Raw genomic sequence first — 18,875 nt, forward strand, 5'->3', positions numbered from 1 at the left:
CATAATGTGTAATAGGAAAATGGATCCACTCCTCTGCCATAACTCTCACCTTCGATGCACAGAATTTAAATGATGTGCTGTATTTCTAATCAGATAAATACACAAACCCACCTCTCTGCTGTCAATGAGGTGGGTTTGTGTATTTAGTGATAATATGTACAGTTCATCTCTGATGTGACTAAATCTCCATAAAGCATTCATTCATGATCCCTGTGGTTATCCTTCTATTTTTTTCTATTTTTTTTAATACATGACAGCATAAGCTACATTTAATGTACTTTCACTGCCATCTCAAGGTTGTAAATGGAACTGCATGTTTAAGCAATACTGTGGCACAGGAATGTGTAGCTATTGATAAAAATAACCAAAATTTATGGTTATAAAAAATTATGACTAATAAAACAAACCTGTGCAAAAAACTTAACTTATTTTCATTATTTTAGATTTTATATGAGTTTTACTTTGGCCTTATGTGCTAAACAATTATGGTAGAGAATCATAACATTTTCCTGGCATAATCAATTTTTTTTCTAATGATTTTTTTTCTGTTTTCGTACAATACTGGATTTGATTTTATTTCATTTATGATATAATTGTGTTTTTTTCTTTTATGAGACTCAAAAGAAAAAGCTTAATACATTTCTTAGACCACTTGTCATAAAATGAAAACAGAAATATTTTACAAATCTGTCAAAAAGTTCTTTAAAACAAAACATTTGATTGTTGTTTATTAGTAAAATAGCACACTTTATGTCCCAGTATATGTTTTGCTATATTTTTGTAATTTTTATGCTTTTATGTGAAACTGTAAATGTGAAAATTCATGGGTAACAAAAATAGTTATATTTTAGCCTTTAAAATATAACTTTAATGAAAGATCTTATGCATTTTGGTGAATTAACCATTACAGAAACATAAAAGCAATTTTGAAAATTACTGATGCTATTCACTGAGGGCAGCTGTAGCATTAACTTACAATGGGTGATCTAATTAATCTGTTAAGCAGTGTACATATCCTTTGCTGCACACATCAGCAGAGTGCTGCCAAGGTAGCTGCTGTCAGCACTGTTACTTTCCTAAGTTCTGTTATTGCAGCCTGTGTCGTCAGCTTAAAGGTTGTAGAAACTGCCTGTTCAGAAATAATTTTAGATGTTAACTCGTGTTTTTTGCTTCTCCTACTGTCCTTGCTTTTTCAAACATGTCTTTATGTCTTTATTAAAACCCTGAATATAATTTTTGTATGGTTAGTGCGTTGTGTTCACCACTACTTTTGTACGTTGATTGGAAGCAAGTCACATCATGCAAAAGCACCACAGAGGAACAGATTATATGTCTGTATTTATTTTCATCAGAACACAATTTTAATCATTGTAGCAGTAGTTTTCATACTTTTCGAAAAGATCATGACTTGTGAGACTGTTTTATAAATCATTTCATCAAAGTTGTTTGTAGAAAAATTAAAGAAGTTACTTGAACTAAAGCATCTATAATATTACAATATACTGGTAGTATAATAGTAATAATAATAATCATAATCGCAATGATATTTCTATATGCCTTTGAACCTTTTTCATCTCTATAATCATAAATCATTCACTTATGCACACACAAAGCCACAACCTTTCACAATAAGGTTGCAAAGCTGAGGACAAGTCTATTGGTTAAACCTCACCACACTCTCTTTTAACATCAATGATCTGAGACGCTTAAATAAAAAAAGGATCAGAAGTAGAAGAAGGAGAAGAAGAAGAAGAAAGTAACAGCATGACATCAACTCAAAGTACACAAAGAGAGACATACATTGTTCAGCATACTAGGGAACATATTTACAACCAAAAAAAGGAATGGGCTTCTGCATAGATCCACAGGATAGAGAACAGAACTATTGTGAAAACAGAGAGAGGCTGAGAAAGAGTGAAAGAGGGCAATATTTGTGTACATATTATTTCGTGGTGGGTGCACAGGGTGGTAATGGCAAGAGGCATAAATACTCTATATGTGCAGGGGTAAAACACAAAATTCGATTTTGTACGTTAGTGTGTAATGGAACGTGACAGACCATAACCTATGATCACTACAGACCATTGTCTGGGATCTAGTCTGAATCTATAAGACCCTACACAATTTCTTCTCATTATAATGCAGTAAAAAATTTGACGAACCAATACATACAAAAAAATTAAATTATCACAGAGTAACTGTTGCGTGCAAGCCTGCATTACCAACAAAAGTCAAATCAGAGATTTACATCAGTCAAATCTAATTCTTTTTTTGTTTGTTTTTGGAAGTAATCTTGCACACAGAAATGTCCATACCTGGTGCAAACATGTGTGAAGGCGTGTGATAGATGACACATATGCACAGCATTCCCACCCATGCAACCACAGTCAGGATGCTCTGCTGCGTGTAAAGCAACCATGTTCTCTGCGTGACTTCTGAAAGCAGGTTTATTGAATAGGCGTGTCCGCCTGTTGGCTTTTGGTGGCTGCTGGATCGCAGCATGACCGCTGGCCATTAACGGCAGGATGAAATCACAATCTGCTGAACATATTACACTTCAAGGTGGACTCATCTCTTACATGTGCTTGTGACAAGGCTTGCATGACACTTGCGGGGCAATCTATGTATTGCATTTCTTGCAGACCCTGTATTCCTTCTTATGTCCATTATGTGTCATTATGAAAAGCACTATGTCATGCTGTATTTTAAATTTTATTTATTTATGCTTGGGCACCATTAACCGCTGTCTGCACATCCTGTACTGCATTTCATGTTATGGAAATTTGGGGGAAATATTTCCTTAAGACGAGAACGGAAAAATGCAAATAATACAGAGTCTGTTTTGGGGCAATGACACAGTTATTACACAATCTACTGTGCAATCACTGTACTGATTTCACACTAAAATGCATGCTTCAGGACTGCAGCTAATATCAGATAGGTAATGTTGCAAGACCCTGTGTGGTGAAAGACAGCTGTGGTTTGCCACATCTGTCCCACTGCCACGAGGTCATTTAAACACAAATGAGCTCTCCAAAGAGACTCAGAGACATTAACCTACATCTATGTATAAGAACAAAAGAAGAGCACACAGCAGCACACATGGAGCTCTGCCTTCCTGGTTTCCGTGTATCTGTCAGACCTTTTGTGGTAGGTCTTTAGCAGAAGTGTCAGTGGAAACGAATAAATCTATTGCCATCTAGTGGTGGCCAATGGTATAGCAGCATTGTTCTGAAACCGGAAGCAGTCATTTATGATGGGCATGGTGTGCCGTGCCGCATGACCATGAAACAGTTATGTATGCATTTCAAGCAAGCAGCAATGGTAATGAGACTGGGGCAGGGTCTAAACAGTAAGTGCCAAAATAAGCCAATATACTTATTATATAGAAATTGTGTGAATAATGATGAATTTTAAATCCTCATATAAGGTTAATAATAAAAGTGTTGACATCAGATATCAGACTGGACATCTCATATAAGCAATAAACATATTCGAGAGTGGGGGGGAAAAATTCATTCAGCAAAAGCTGTTTATCTGCTCATCTTTACCAGGTACCTGATCTCATAGCCTTGTTCATCAAAGAGACAAAAAATTAAACCAGAAACAAAAGAAGAAGTCAGCCCTTAAGGTCAAACCATTCCTCTCTTTTCACACACAGGTCAACATTTATAAATCAAAGTGTTAGCGGACCTAGATGATCACAGATAATGTGATTGGTGCAAACACAAACAATGGCATGCTCCTCTCTCTGTGTTTGTTTCTGTTTCTGCTTTCCAGTAACAGCCGGCGGAATACCTTTGTACTGAAACCGCATGAGTTCAAAATAATAACAATAACAGTAATAATAAATGAGCCAGGTTTTTACCTTTTGTCTACTAACAATTTGGATGCAACCTTTTTGAATGTGCTTGATGTCTGTTTTGATGGCGTTTGATCTGTATATCTTAATAAGCCCTTTACTTAATGAGACAGGAGTTTGACATGTCAGGAGAAAAAGTACAAGACAGTGGGCATGCCACAGGAGCCGATTTGGGATAAGATGTGGTGCATTCAGGGAGTGGGGCTGAAGACAATCAACAAAAGAGGCTTTCATAACCTTGCAGCGCCTCCACATGCAGTTCATGTAATACACATTTGGATTCAACAGATATGTCAGAACTGCGCTGTGGTTATCAGATGGGGAATGTCAGTCTGTGTGTCGTATGGGACCAGCTCAGCACAAGGGGCCGGGGAGCAGGAATACAGTGTAAGAAACCGGAGTAGCTGCAGGTAGTGAGCTACCGTGCCTAATGAGATGTTGACATTTTATCCTTTTTATAATTGCATGGGAGTTATAGTTTACAAATTACGAAAGGTCATTAAAGGTAACATCCAGTCACTGTGTTTCCTTTGAATAAAAAGCCCGAGGTTAGGTTTTGGTTCAGGGGAAAACAGCAAATTGAGTTTTTGTTTTCAAGTAGTATTCATAGCTAGAGTGATTTATTAGTCATATTTCTGTTACATTTTTATTATGAACCCACGTCAAGGTGAAGAAGCCGATCCAAGGCTTAAGGGGAAAGGAGCGGCCTTCAGACTAAATGCTGTTTGTATGCTGCAGACACTATTTGACTGGATGGTACCTTAAAAAAGAGCAAGTCTTTTTATGTCTGGTTTAACAGTGCTAAATATACTGATCTAATGTTTTTTTATCCCAGCATCAGTCAGCTTTGCTCAGCCATGTTGCTGACAAGAGGAGTATGTTTAGAATAAGAAATAATATCCTTGGTTAAGACAAGCATAGGCTTAATTTCATTTGGTGAGATAAAATTGCCCGATCTCTGAATCTTACACTTTTGTGTACACTAACAAAAGTGATCATTTTTCCAGGTATAATAATTCATCAGGTTTACATCCACTATAAAAAGCTGACAAAAATGAACTTTTCACTCGCCACCCTGCTTTACTTGAATCACTGTTGTCATTTTCACACATTAACTCCAGACAGTGTTACGGCAGGTTAAGAACTATTTAATGAGAACATCTGCATTCTGCATGCAGCCCTGTAACCGGATGTCCAGAGAAGTTCATCGCTGCAGTGGACGTGTGAAAACAGCTCACGTTTACTTAATATTTTCCCTGCATTAAAAACATGATGATTTTAAATCCAGTGATCCAAAATCCTGGAAGTAACCCCTAAAAAACTTTTAACCTTTTAAAATTCTAATCATTTGTAAATTTTGTCATTGACATGGCTCAGCCCTGTCACAATAGGAACCTAAAGCTTTCATCTGGCTCACCACAAATTGGATTTCATTTTTGTAGTTTTGACAGTCGGTTCTATTCGTCAAGATGACACTTAGTAGTAATGATGCTACAACATTCGCTGAGGTAACAAAGACAATGGAGAGCAGATAAGCACATTTTCTAATCCATTTCTTTGGCACCTGAAGTCTTCATGACAGTTACCTAAATGCAAAGAACCGTGCATATGCATATGGCCTAAATTTTACATTTTATATTTGATCAAACCTATTAGACTGAATAATCAAAAATAAGGAATTATGGTCAAAGCTAGTAAAAAGACCCACGTTGTATTAAAAAGAGCTCATCTGAGATTTAAAGCATTGGAAAAACAGAACGGGCTGTCCTGTCCTGGTTTCTAATGCCAGGTTTTGCTATTTTGGATTTAAAAGCAACATTAATGGGTCAATGTTATCTCACAAAACAAATTAAGGGGAAACTGTAAACCTGCGTTAAACACTGTATTTATTATGGACATCAGAACCACATTCAAAAAAGTCAGTGGTGTTTAATGAGATTGTGGCCATCAAAACACCATGGCAGAGCTAAGTGACATCTGAGGGGGCCTCCATAAAAATCATCTGCTGTACCAGCCTGTTAGGTAGACTTTTGTGTCCGCAACACACACTCCTTCTCTTACACACACATGCTCACACGCACACAAGTAAATCTAGAAAACGCACACACAGACAAACTTGCAAGATATTCCTCTTTTTCTTTACACGTTGTCTGTCTTATTTCGAGGCAGACACATTTCCTTCCTCTATGAGAGACTCAGAAACAAAGACAAAGGATGAACATTAAAAAGTGAATATGATTGTGTTATTCCATAGTTAGCCAGTGCAACACAAACCAATAATTGGAACACAGTGTAAAAAAGCGTAGTGAGAGAAACTCAGCCACGAGGAAGCTGACCTTCCCTCTCAACAAAGGCTGTGGCATTGTCCCCTTTCCCTACAGAAGGGACTGTTTGAACCCCGCGGTATGTCTGTTTGTTTAGTTATTCATTTGTCTTGATTGATTCCTGTGTCTTTTAATATCAAAGCGTCCCACATTTTCCATTTGCCAGAAAGCGTTGCAGGATGTCCACAGGCGTACAGCTCCAGCCGCTCGCACAGCTGTGGCTGTATTTTTCCACATCGGTTGCCATGGTGAGGGAATCCCCCACCCCAACAACCTCACCTTCTCCTGGCAGCTCTATCACTCCTCGTTGGCAGGGCTCTCCTCCAGAGGCGTGATGGTGGGGAGGCCCAGTCCTGTTGCATTGTGGGATGCTGTGAGGCTGGCAACAGTGTGTAGGAGGACAAGGACCAGCAGGCAGAGTTTGAGCCGGCTGTTACACAGTCTGCAGGCTGCTGAGGAGCTGAGGGAGGTACGGTGCTGGCATGGTGGGTGAGTTCTTTTCAGGGTCCCCCGGGAACGGTTGTCTGCTTTCAAGTACCACCGTACGTCACAGCACTCTGCATCTGGGTCCACACCTGATGGATAGTCTTCCAGCAGCCCTGGAGGTTGTTTTGGGGGTTGGAGGGATGTAAAGAAAAAAGAGTGAGAAATGCACTTTTCTGTGTAGCATTTTTAATAAATTCATACTTGTTTTTGCTTCTTTTTTTTTTAAAGCAAAAGAAAGAAAAAAATGTTTGCTGCTTCCTGTCTGCAACCTACCTGCAAGAACAGGAACAATGTAGTTACTGCCTGTCTCTGACAAAGCCCCCATTTTTGGATTACAGTTGACACACATATGCATATACAATGCAAAGACACAGCACATAAAACTGAAAGAGCTCCAGAAGCTATAACCCTCTCCTATAATCAGTCACTCCTGCTGTACAGAGCACATATTTAATTTGCTGCCTCTGGTAAGAAAAAAAGTCCATAAACTCTTATGGATCCATAAATACTCATTAGTGCAAAAAAATGTAGTTATTAACCAGCATCCAAAAATATTTACTGAATGTGTATTAGTAACTTCTAATTTATTAAGCCACAGCAAAAATAAATAGATGAATAAATAAATAACTACAGTTACCAGCTGTTTGAGGAGCATACTATTTTCTTTTTAACAGATATGTAAAGTATATTTAAAAGAATTTCTCCAAATAAATTGTTTTAGAAGGGGACGAGAAAAAATGGAGCGAGAGAAAACTTTACATGTTACTTTACTGTTTAAAGTTACTGATGTTGGGCTTTTTATAAGACACATTGACATTGAAAAGAAAAGAATACTGGTTTGAATTTACTGTGGAAAAAAACGGCCATATTGATTGTTCTTTATAATCATATATGTCTCAGTAAAAACTGCCACAAACTGGCAACTGATTCATCACATCTTATTTGTCTCTGTTGTAAAGTAACCTCATGCTCAACATGACCACCAGAGGGCAGCATCAACATATGATGCCAGTGGGGACTCAACCCACATAGAGTTGTTCAAAGAAAAGTGCATCATGCTTTAATCCTCTGAACTTTTGGCATCTTGGGGCATCTGTCGCTCGTCACAGAGAAGAATCAGAGACTGCTGGTTGATTATCTTCAGTATTTGTTCCTGTCAATACCTCAACATTATGCTGCTGTCATGGGAACCAGAGGTGATTTGACTAAAAATTAGGTTCTGCTTGGTTAATTTTTGATTGGGTTTTCTAGTTAAACTGAAGCAACTCGAGGGCTTCTGGTTACGTTTCAGTCATCAAGGCTGCAAGATCCCTGTTAGCTCTTAGATAGCTTGACCTTAAATATATATGTAGATCTTCAGTTTGTATTTGCATTAGCATAATATACACAAGTTAGTGAAATAAAAGGTTCAGATTTAAAATTCTTACAAAATGCACTTTTGTTGAACAGCAGTATGTGGGGAAAAAGTGCTATTTTGACATGGTTAGCTATTATATTATGATTTAGAGCAGTGCATTAATAAAAAGTGCATTCGGTATTGACACACACCAGTGATAAACGTGTTCCCCCCACTAGAATCTTCTCAGGAACTCAGTCTTTCTAACAGAATAAACAGGCTCTCAGTTTCTGGTGAGACAGTTCCTGTGCCTACTCAGGAGGTAGCAGTTTCTGAAGGATAAGAGACTGTCGGTGATTGGTCAGCTAAGCACTCTCATTCATCTGCTGTTTTTTTAAACCCTGCTGCTGCAAACACCGATCAGGACCATTAAACAGAATCTGGCATTTTTTCCAGTGGACGACATTTTGAAACATCAGCGTGCTTTGCTTTAAAATCCCAAAGACATGGAAATGCAAATCACTTTTATCCCTTCGGATGGCTCCGGTACATTCACGGAAATGTAGTTTTTACTTGTAGGCCTTAAAAGCCTATACTGGTCATGTTTGACTTTTCTGAACAGTTTCTGGGATGCTTAGAACTCAAATTGCACTGCTGGAAATAGTTTATTTTGATGCACGTGCTGTTTTCTTTGCAAATTTGCATCATAGGATTGTTTTTTCGTTTTTCCTGCAGTATATAAAAATTGGTGTATCTCCAAAATAAAACTATAAAGACACTCAAAATAAATTTCCTGTTGTTGTAAACTATTTTTGGAACTTTTTTGTATTTAAAGTTTTGAGGGATAAACCTCTTAAATTTCTCCAAGTAGAAATATATGTAAAAAAAAACAAAAACGATTTTCAATTTTTTTGTAGTTTATTGCACTTTTTTGCAATTAATGTAGTTACTATGGACTTAATGCATACATATTATTAAAATATGGGCTATAACAGTTGCATAGCAAATTGAAATGCTCCAACAAATGGCACTACAACATGTAAAAAAATAATATAAGCTCTGGCGGACTATAGTAGGTCTTAAAGGGTTAAATAAATATCGTCAAATAATCGCGATCTCAATTTCAGTGAAAATAATCGTGATTATCATTTTTGCCATAATCAAGCAGCCCTACCTTAAACTTTCACTGAGAAGCATTTAAAGCGCCTTGTATTGTGCAGGACAGACTGAGCATATGGACCTATTGTCTCAGTGCTGTAACGTGCAGCTGCCTCGTGGAGCTATGAGTAATTGGCAGCAATTTGTTGTTATGGTGTATCTCCCTGTCAGTCTGATGATTAGTTAGAACATCCTGTAAGTGTAAATTCATACATGTTTTCTGCCTGTTCTTCTGCGGTTGTGTGCCTGAAGGATTACTGAGTGAAACGCTAAGCACATGTGCTTACTCATTGTAATCAAGCTGAGAGCGTGGCCTGCGGTAAATGAAGTAGGTGGGAGGTTAAAGGAAATTGATGTGTGGCTTTGAATCCCAGAATAGCAATATCTTAGCCCAAAATTTCACTGAGCACCTTAAAGCTTAAGCACACAGGATAAAATTACAAACACGACAATATATCAAATGCACAATGATTATTTTGTACCTGTGCATATAAAACTGGGGCTGCCTCCGTGAATGAGATCATCATTGTCGGGCAGGACAAAGGGGCACCGCTGTTGCACCTCCAGGCAGTACTGACCACAGGGGATTCGATTGCTGCAGTGCATCTGGGTGGTCTGGAAGTACTGAGAACACAGCCAAGGCTTATAAACCATCTAGGTGGAAGACAGAGAGGTGAGAGGATATTGATGAGTTAGTAAGGCTTTTGCTGGATGACACACACACACACACACACACACATGCTCACACGCTTGCATTGATGTGAATCATCATGACCTCCACATCTACTGATCCACACAGGAATGAGCAGATATCCTGGCGATCCTGATATCCACTGTTTGTGCTGAATTTAGTTGTTGCTGGGCAGTCATCACTTTGTCAGTCAATACTGAGATTTGTCCAGTTATGTTGAAATTGAGTATTGCTCTGCACTGAAACTGCACCTTATGCGAGCGGTCTTTAAGTAGAGCAATACAGGACAGCAGACAAATGAATACCTTTTAAAATATTTGCGCTCCATTAAAAACAAAAAAGATAACATGCATGCTTAAATTCAAATATTGTGCCAACAAATTACTGTAGGACCATCACCAGCAAGCTTTAACACAAAATAGCATGGCTATTATCACTACTTGTACAATATGTGGGTTGGGAACACCATGTGTCTGTTTATAGCACTGACTATATAAAAGCCTTTTTTTACAGTTCTCAGAAATTCAAGTGTGCTAAATGTGAACCACACTGAAAAAGAATGTAATAATATAACATTTTTTTAAAGATAAATTTGCTTTGTTACACCTAACGCTGGATGAAAATGGTGGGTCTGCTTTGCATTTACCTGTTGCTATGGCGAACTGCAATGATGGAGCTCCTTTGATAATAACGTTTTTCATTCGCCATGCACGCACAGAGAGTAGAATCAGGGTTGATTTAACTGACTCTGATCAGTCGTTCTGCAGCTAAAAACTGGTATTATTTGTAAGCACGGTCGATAGAAATCAGTTCGCAAACACTCCTGTTTTCGAGCCACAGTGTAAAGTAGTCATCTTCTCGGGCTAGCTCAAATACATGGAATCTGGTCAAAGCCTTATACTACATAATAGGGCTGGGCCATATTATACCGTTCACGGTAATACCGGTATAATGTTAGGCAACGATAGGAAAATGAAATATCGCGATAGAATATGAGTAAAACGCGCATGCGCAGTGCCTTTGTTTTCATACGCACATGGCCGATTGTTGAGTGAAACAGATGAACCAGAATTGGTTTGTAAAAATGGTGCAACTTCAGTGATGTGGAACTGGTTTGGTGTTTGTCCGTCAGATACACGACAAAACACATTTTTTTGCAGAACATGCAAGCGGCCGTCGTTATTGTCGTATTTGTCGGACTAAGATGCTCTTAAATCTGGGAGTAATCTGGGTCCTAAACCCCCCACTTCAGGTCAAACGAACACTGCAGCATCACTGAGAGTTAAAAACTGTCTAAATTCTTTCATCTTTAATAAAACAATCAGCATTGCTGCTTTACCAGGTGTAACTATGAAGTTTAACATCCAGGCATCCATGAAAACAGAATGTATTACATTTAACGGAGTTAGAAGTTAGCAGGAAGCTAGCGGAAGTTAGCTCGCTAGTTTCGCTAGTTACCTAAGCATGATATAGCATGTTCTGACTGAGAGATTTCTGAAAAAATTCAAACATACAGCTCTGCTATCACTTCCAACATAAATGAAGACAATAAACTAAACAGCAGTGACGTTTGTAGGGTTACTGAAGTTGGGCTAACTGGTATATAATGATGTGCTACGTAATCGCTAGCGACAAAGCTATGTTAGCATAACATAAACAGTGAAGCTGGAGGACGAACACTAACACTTTCCCACTTATAAAAGTTAATGTGAAGGTTCTTCATGGTTAGAGACAAATGCAATCGCATGGCAGGATGCTGTAAACAGACCAAACTTCAGTCAGGAGAACAACTGAGATAATCCATCCACAATACCAGGTTAGTCATTAATGTACTGCAACAACATGGGAATAGAGCAGCTACCAGAGAATTCAACATTAATGAATCAATGGTACAGAAGTGGAGGAAGCAAGAAGAATGAGTTTAATAAAGTTTGATTTATCTGACTGCTTTGTTTCACTTAATGTGCCTTATAATCCTGTGCACCTTATGGTCCGAAAAATACGTACTGCACACTGCAGTTTAATGTTGCAAAGCACCTCTTTTTAATTTCAGTGGATATTATACATGGTTATGCTCAGGATATGTCAGCCCATTTCTACTGGATATGCCTTTTGGTTAAACTTTCAGCAAGGAATTTGCATTTGCACTGTTACATTTTTATAAAACTTTAATGTACATAAAAACCAGCTTCTTGTTTAAGTGAAAATAAATGGAAGGTTGTCTTTTTGCGCTAGTAATGTTGTGGAGTTGTATTTTGTCTCGCATCAATTATATCGTCAGTTATATCGTTATCGCAAATTTTCAAATATATATCGTGATAAATATTTTTGGCCATATCACCCTGCTCTACTACATAATGCTTTTGCATTGGCATTGGTAAAAATGTTCTCGCCCATTTTCTCTGCTCAACAAGTGCACAAGTGGGGAAGAACGATTTACCTAGCACATTATTTTATCTTTTTTTCATTTTATAAGTCGGTCGCCTCATTGTGTGGTACTATCACCTGCAGCAATTAGATGGTATTTCCTCCAGCACCACTCCAGGGACTATGAGGCAAGCTAGCACCTGCTGTGCACTAATCATCACACCTAAAAGCAGTGCACCAAAGCACAGATCATATCACTTGTCCATGCAGACAGAATATTTGCATGTTGCTAGTATGTATGTGTGTGTGTGTGCCAGCATGTATAGGTGTAGGTATACATGTGTGTTTATGATATATCCAGATTAACAGTAAAGAGTGTGTTGTGAATAACAAGAAAATATACCTAATATGACTAATATCTGCTTTACAAAAGTGATATTAGCTAATATACTGTTAATTAGATATACAGATGAACACTAGTCAATTAAAATGTCCTTTTCAGTTCAATCAGGAACAATACTGCTGGCCGTTTTGTTCCACTACATTGTATTTTTTTTTACAGAAAGACCTGGTTTCCCAGCTGAATAACAGTATTGTAGATCAAGCATGCCCAGCCCCAGTGGGAATGGCACTCCCTGACAGCAGCATCCTCCCTCAACAGGACAGTGCACCATGACACACTCAGAATGATTCGAAGAAAGATTCACAAAGAGCCAGAGCCTGATGTGCACAGGACCAAAAGGATCTGCTGCTAACATCCTGTGTCCAGACAGCAAAGGACATCCTCAGAGTGTCCAGTGTTCGTGCCCTGACAGGCCATGCTGTTGGCTTCAATAAAGGGGCTGCCTGAGGTAACTGCTAAACCTGAATAATATTTTACAAATTTGGTGTGAATATTAATATAAATTCAAGATAAATAAATAAAAAACAACAAAAGGCAAAACATGCGCCAACATTGCCCTTGTGTAAATAAAGCTAGCAAATATTTCATACTTGGGGTGGGGGGATTAGCGTCAGTCTGAATGTCGCATTTGTTGTGAGAAGAGATTATTTTGATTGCTGCTCAAATATTCTTTTAAGTTAAAACATACAATCTGCAATATAATGATGTTGAATCAGAAATAACATGATTAAAAAAGCCCGGATGGTTCCACCATTTGCAATGCATATTTCAGACTGAGATGTAAGTATTGGTGAATATGTTCACATTCATAGACACTATGCAGTAAACTTCTCTCTGCACTAATACTTATATTTACAGCATGAGGCTTTTCATTGATACCACACACACACACTCACTGTCCTTCTCTGTCACCTGGTAGAGAAGCAAAAATATGGGCACGTGACCTTGAGTCCTATCTTGCACACATTAAGCTAATATTTCTAATATAATAACACATTTTATGCAAATTTATGTGCATTTAAATGAATGTGCATATTCTTTTGTACAGTTTAGATTTGCTTACACACTAAAGTCATGAAGGTCTATCTTCAGAGAAAAGAAGACCAAAGAGTCCAGTGACAGATGGTACAGCCCCCGGAGAGACCTGATGTCAACATCATCAAGCCAGTCGTGGATGGCATTAGAAGACACAAACAGTTGAGACAGCCTAAATTGAAAGAACAACCTTAGAAGAACCTTTAGTTCATCCTGTAGCTGCCAGTTTGGAGAAATAAAGATAAACTGGATGCCAGGTTGCCTCTCATTCAGCGATGTATCACATTACATTAACAATGTAAGAGGCAATGAATGATAAGCAGTGTCTCTTTTGGTATTCATGATACATTTTCCCTACTCAGTAGAATCTGAAAAAACAATGTTAAAGTCAAGGTCTGTCTGGTCATTTGCACTGCATCCCAAACATGAAGCGAAATCAAAAACTAAAGAATGTATAGCACCAGCGAAGGAGCGACACCATCTGAAGTGCCTTCAGAAGAAAAGTATAGTAAGTATAGTATAAAGTATAGTATAGCTTATTTGTAAGACAAAGGACAGCAGTATAGGTTAGATCTAGGTGATACCAACACATACATGGAGACCTCTAAACACATCAGTCAGCAGAACAGCTGCCAGAAACGCAGGAGATGTGACAAATGTGGTGTAAGGACTACAGCAGGCTTTGGCCCTTTGCCACACAGTTATGTCCGTTTGCACTCAGTCCCAGTTAGAGCAGCCTACTGCTGTTGCTGCATGTGAGAGCTCTACTCCCTCAACTATGAGTCTGCAGTGGAGCTGTGACTGGTAATTTATCATGTCAAATCGCAGAGTGGAAGGAAGACATAGCAAGTGAAAGCGATAAGGAGAGCAGTGTCTTAATACAGACGGTGGTAGGATGGACTCTTTCTGTCCTTTATATAACTTCTGTGTTCTCTCAGTCCCCTTGGGGAGCGAATAAAATACAGCCTTCTCTTCAATCACAGGCTGTTAGTTAGAGGTCAGCCAGCTGGCTCTCAAATTTTTTTTCCATCACTTTGCACATGCAAATCTCTTATTCAAGAAGTTTTAATGGTTTTCACTGCGTCATCTCCCTTTGAGCAAGTGTCACATACAGTCTCACAACACACACGTCATGGTATACATTTACAAAAAACATAGCTGGACTATTGCAATTCATTAATATCAGGTTGTTCTAAAGGTTCTCTGAAAAGCCTTCAGTTGATCCTCAATGCTGCAGAAAGAGGACTGACAGGGACTAAAATGAGAGGACATATTTCCCATATGAACTTCTCCTTATTGGTTTCCTGTTAAATCTAAAATCAAATTTAAAGTTCTTCTCCTCACATACAAGGGCTCGAATAATCAAGATAATCTGATCTTAAAGACCTCATAGCATCGTATCACCCCAATACAGCACTTCGCTCTGAGACTGCAGGCTTACTTGTGGTTCCAAGGATATTTTAAACGAATAAAGTCAAAATCAAGTAGATGAAGAAATAGAAGAAGAAGCAAGGGAAAAGAAATACACTCAGTGTCCACAATTTTTAATAACAATGGTAAGTAATCACGCTCTACTTTTTCAAAACAAACTAAATCCAGCTAGTTAATTATAATGCTGATGGCCTAATGGCAACAGCACTCCACCTCCTAGAGGCAGAAAGTATCATAGAATGAAACAATATAAGACAAAATATGACTCTAAATATTTCTTTGTAATTAAAAAAAAAAAACATTAAAGGGACTGGAGTTACAAACGATAGTATGAGAACTGAGGCGTCACAGCAAAAGTTAGCTGTGTTTCTTTCCTTACTATTGCAACAACACATCATCAGCAGGGTAAAACTAACCTGTCTCACTAAACCCAGCTCATGTTCCCTATTAGTGGGTGAACAATCCAGCGCTTGGTGAATTCTGCTTCTAGTCAAAGCAGGCTGAAGATTGGCTTCTAGAATTTGAAAAATAAACTATAGTAGATTCAGTGATTTTGCCCTTCATCTCTGCAAATACGACTCAACTATTTTTAAAGAGAAAGAACCATGCCGATCCCTCCCCTCCACTGTTTTACTTGCCTGTTGGTGATCTGCAGAGTTGAGAGTCAGCTGTCTCCTGAATTGAATTATTTCATTACGATTAGTCTAATAAGGTTGTAATTGATGGAAGGCCTTATAGCCTGCCCCGTGGTATTGGTTTTAAGTGGCCCCGGATGGCCCTGCCTTGTCAGTGCCTTGTCTTTAATGTTTTATCTGGACTTGTGGTTGCAGCTGAACTGCTGACAGGGAGACTCAGGGAGTTTGTAGCAACAAACCAAATTGCTACAACACATTCCTCTTTAAACAGCAGTGCAATGCAGCAGATACGCACACAAACATATTTGGGGTCTCATGAGCAGCTTTGTCACTCAACTACCAGCTTTTCACTGGTTCATTCCATTTAGGCTCTCTCATTTTATCCTCTCTTCTGCTTCATTTACTTTAAATGATCCTCATCTTCAATAATAGAACAGTTGGGGACAGTATAATAGCTTATAATTGGATTATTTTCATGTTCGATCAAACTGGGAGCACAGGAGTACAGTAAATAGCACAAAGCCATGATGAAGATCAAGTGAAGGCTCATTGTTATAGAAACAATCTTTTTCTCTTTCTTTTGCACTGGCTTTAATTGATTGTCATCCAGATTTTGTCTCCAGTTTTCGGTACAAAGAGTGCAGAAAGAAAACACAAATGCACCATATTCCCTTTGGATATGTTAGAAAAACTAGAGCTCAAGTTTAAATGGAATAAAACGATATACCGCATACAGACCACACAAAAAAATCCCATATCCTGTAAATTCAAGCACATTTTCTACTTTAGTATGCTTTCCACATTGTTGTATGAAATGAGCAGTCCATTCAAGAAGTGACACTGGGGCAGTCAGAGCCATAGAGGGTCAAATAGAGGATATTCTTTAGTAGGAGCTAGCGTGTAAGCTATTCCCTTAGTTCCTGCAGCAGCAGCAGAAGCAGCAGCAATGCCTCATGGGACTCCCATGATAACATGGAGCTGAAGGGTAAAACAGCAAAGGTTATGCCAAATATAATCTGTTAAACAACATGTAACACAGTGTAAAGCAAACCAATGGTCTCTGCAAAGAAAGAAAGCGCATCTATGATCAGTCTAATATGACTGCATTCCTATTATGCTACAGTATGTGCATTTCCTTGTATGTGCACTGATTTAATTCATGCATGCATACTGACTAGCCTGCGGCGTCTCTACCTGGCAAGCATAGAAACTATGTCAGTTGCAGCTATGTAGAGAAAATATAACGTAACTAATGATCTGAACGACAAGACATTAAATAAACAGACACGGTTAGCAAAGGCGTTAGAGGAGCCAACAAGAATGTGATACAAAAGCACAAACAAGGCAGGCAGCAGACTGAAGCCCCATCACAATCAGTTGATTAAAACCAAGTAGAAAGCACTCACACAACTCAAAGAGAGTAGCCTATTCAATTACATTCATGCTACATTTGAATAGCTGTGCGGACACTTAAGGGCTGGTTTCTTAACGACCTGCTTGTTGTTTTCGGCGGGCCCACTACGGTACAAGCACATTTTCACATCCACACACAAAATTCACCATCTCATATCTTTTAAATATGGGCTGCTCGTTTAGAAGACTGCAGTGCTAACGTAATTACCACACAGCAAGGGTGTACAGTATTACATTAAGGGAGCTTTGGTTTTTAAAAGGAAGAATAAAGACACTCAAACAAAGAGAAAGAGAGGGCAGCTGAGGTAAAAAAAAAAAAAAAAAAAAAAAAAAAGGAAAAGGAAACTACAGACGGTACAAAGTTCACCAGGCTGTTATGCTAAGGAAATTTGATAAGCCATATTTCAATGCAAGCGTAATGCTCTGTGAAAAGGGAAAACTACAACACACATTATGAGCGCTGAATCATAAAAAAGCAGCACTACAGGGTTGTATGAAAAATGAATGAATGAAAGGTACGGTCATGGCAGTGTCTGAATTAATAATGACAGAATTTATTCCATGCAGGAGGTGTCACTGACTTCAAGAGTGTGTCAGGTGCTGCTCTGCACCTTCCGAGCGTCCCAGTTGATCCCGTTCAGGTAGTTTATCGGGGTGTCGCCGCATCTGGACAACTTGATAAATTTATCACCAAGCTTCCAGCACACACATCGTAAATAAGAACAGTGCTAGAAATTGTGATAATTTTTTGAGCAAAGAGTCTTTCGTTGGAAGTGTGTTAAGGTGATAACTGCATTAGGTTTGCTAGTCTCCCTCTCTGTCTGCTGTAGCTGTGCTTGCTGTGACCCAATGGGAAGTGGAAAGAAAAGCAATCAGAGTAATTTATGTCTCAGCCTATTTAACTAGGTTCACTATCAAGCTATTTTTTCTTTCTTCTTTTAATCTGGAACCTTCCGCTCACAGGTTTGAGTTAACGTTTTAGGGTTTTTTTGCATTGTTTGCACATACACATTTCTGACTACTCTGCATCCAAACGTCATTAAGACTGAATTTATTGCTACTCTTTCTCTATTATTTTCTTTGTGTGCTACATTTTGTACTATTCCTTTGCTTTTATTTACCAAATGCTGATCTTGATCTCTGACCCACCTACAATCAACACAACAAACAAAACAGTTACATAGATTTAATTCATTACATACAGGTACCTAAAACAGAACCAGAATTGCCTCTTTCTCTGTTTATGCTGCCAACTCTATTGGGTTGCAAAGAAAGGACAGCAGTGAATGCAGTATAATGTAAGTAGTGAAGATTTTGAAGGAAGTTAATTGGGTGAGCAAAGTTGATGTAAAAAGATATAGAAGCCAAGAGTTGTGGCATGCAAGGACTACCAGGAAAGTGCTTTCACAGAGTGTTATGATTGCAGACTGAGGTTGGGCTTTCCTTTTTAATATAAAATGTCACCAATTCATCTTTTTACCCTATTAAAGTTGAAAGTATGAAAATTGTCGATAGCAATTAAATGAATTCTTGAGTTCTTGAGAGGCCTATTGAACCAAATCAGTTTGTCACTGAGTCCAAATGATCATTTGGACCAAATAAGTAGACATTTCTAGAGATTTTCTCACGACACGAGAAAGAAAATGACAATTTTGCTAATGTCTGCCTGAGCACAAAGTTGCTTTGACTTAGAAGTCAAGATTAGTAAGCTGAGAATAAGCAGCATGGTGCTGT

The 18,875-nt window shown here is 38.4% G+C and overlaps 1 protein-coding gene across 1 annotated transcript in view; it reads right to left on the reverse strand.

Moving 5' to 3' along the window:
- Positions 1-1,325: 1,325 nt before the first annotated feature.
- LOC102290272 (transmembrane protein FAM155A) overlaps positions 1,326-18,875 on the reverse strand; it is a 102,898-nt gene continuing 85,348 nt past the window's right edge. Inside the window, exons 2-3 of the mRNA XM_005944897.2 lie at positions 9,649-9,820; positions 1,326-6,785 (exon numbers count right to left, since the gene is read on the reverse strand). Coding sequence (XP_005944959.1) covers positions 6,484-6,785; positions 9,649-9,820 — 474 coding nt within the window. The 3' untranslated portion in view covers positions 1,326-6,483. The remainder of the gene's footprint in view (positions 6,786-9,648; positions 9,821-18,875) is intronic.

Source organism: Haplochromis burtoni, unplaced genomic scaffold (assembly GCF_018398535.1).
Source record: "Haplochromis burtoni strain Fernald_Lab_line unplaced genomic scaffold, NCSU_Asbu1 Contig_289, whole genome shotgun sequence".
NCBI lineage: Eukaryota > Metazoa > Chordata > Actinopteri > Cichliformes > Cichlidae > Haplochromis > Haplochromis burtoni.